General features: G+C 46.8%; 1 protein-coding gene across 1 annotated transcript; it reads left to right on the forward strand.

Annotated features, from left to right (window-relative positions):
* Positions 1–869: 869 nt before the first annotated feature.
* PPTG_16738 (hypothetical protein) lies at positions 870–1,856 on the forward strand (the record flags this gene model as incomplete). The annotated part of the gene is made up of 1 exon (XM_008914516.1): positions 870–1,856. A coding segment is annotated over one exon (987 nt), but the record flags the coding sequence as incomplete, so codon positions are not given.
* Positions 1,857–1,867: the final 11 nt, after the last annotated feature.

Here is a 1,867-nt window from a genome sequence, read left to right on the forward strand (position 1 = left end):
TACACAAGTGTGTAAGCTATCTCCACTTGCGTGAGATACTGAGGGTGATGATTTTAGTTGGACATTAATAGGGTATTAGACGATAGACTTTCCATTTCGCTTGGAAAATCGTTTGGAGCCTTACTTTCAAATTCTTACAATATTTAATTAGCAGGTAAAGGCATATTCTATAATAAATGTATTATCAATTCTACTAAATTTATTTGGCATTTGGTGTGCTTTATTTTAATAATAATAAAATACCAACTGACTACATTGCACGCGCGCGAATCGCCATAATACAGAATTTTGGATACTATCCGAGAGTCTTGTTGCGCCACTGCAGCGACAACAACAACAAGAAGATGAGATCGTGACGTTTCCGTGAAGTTTCCGTGAAACTTGAGTTCATGTGCGCTTAACGTCTTCGAGTTATTGCACGGGCTACGATATTGTTGTGTTGGCTATGGTATACTTCCTTTAGTAGCCATCCTAGAGAGAATGGCTTCCTCTTCCCTGCATGGATACGACAGCGACGAATATCAAATTGATATTATCAATGGATGGCAGCATCGTCTCCACCCGCTGTCGCATTCTTAATAACTGGAAAGTCGCTACACCTGCCAGGCTTCGTTCTGCCCGCAGGTGTCAGCACGCTACTGCCGGTAATGCTGTTCGCCGTTCCCCGTAAACGTTTACTTCAGTATTCTGGATCAGCGATTTCAGTCCAGCTTAGTATGTTTCATTGCCAAGAGCGAGATTAAAATATCCACCGTGCTCATGTATTACGCGTGATTGGAGGCAATGACAAAAATCATAAACTTGTGCACATGTTATGCTGACTGGACTCCATGTGACCTCACTTTCGCTTTTGCAGCCTGGTGATTAAGATGGCGGGCGGATCTGTTTTCCAAGTGGGCAAGGATGTCGAGTTGTACCAAGTCGTGGTGGTTCTGAACGCGTTGGCGATATGCTTACTGATATTCGAGGCTGCATTGCACCACTTAGAACACCACGTACTGGCGCACAATGACAAGTACCAGCACATGCTTAAAAAAGTGTATCGTGAGCTGATGATCCTGGGACTAATCAGCTTCATCATCAAAATACTGACCGAAGTGGGAGGTATCGACGGCTACAGCGGCATCATGTTGGCGCTCCAAGTGTCTGACCTCATCATCTTCATCCTGGCGATCACTCTCGTCCTGCAAGCTATCAACGTGTTGCTACTTTTGCGTGGCTACAACAAGCGAACGGATCGAGCTGAGCTCATCACAACCCAAGACTTAGTCGACGGTTTAGATAAACCATCAAAGGAGAATTTGTTCAAGAAGGACGTCGTGAAGCACCGAATACTGCGGCATCTCTTCCTTCGTCGATTCGGTCTCCCCCAGCTCTTCCCCTTTTCCAAGTATCTTCGACGTGCACAGGCGAACAACATTGTGCACATGATAGAAGTCGAGCCATCAATGTGGCTGTTACTGCTCGGAATGGCATGGGCGTTCTCCGCCGTCGTCCAAATCCTCGAAGACTATGACGTGGAGGTGCGCTACGAACTCATTGAAACGCTCATGGCGTTTGCTTGGGTTTTGGTGCTGTTTCACATCCTAGTGATGCTCTACTTCCGTTTCTGCGTGCATCGGTTGTTGGCCATTGCCGGGTACAATAAGGACAAACGTGCCCTGGCGGACAGTCTCAATACCGTCGCTGACGAAGAGGCCAATGCGTGGCACAATGAAGCTGCAGAGAGCGCGTTAGACATGATGAACCGAATCCACGCTCAACATGAAGAAATGGAGCACGAACGCAAGGCGCAACGACGAGGTTTACTCATGGGAGACGAAGGATTTCAGCTCGTTGCTACGTTCTTTCGGAACGTCTTTCGCGT

This window comes from Phytophthora parasitica (genome assembly GCF_000247585.1).
Source record: "Phytophthora parasitica INRA-310 unplaced genomic scaffold supercont2.60, whole genome shotgun sequence".
NCBI lineage: Eukaryota > Oomycota > Peronosporomycetes > Peronosporales > Peronosporaceae > Phytophthora > Phytophthora nicotianae.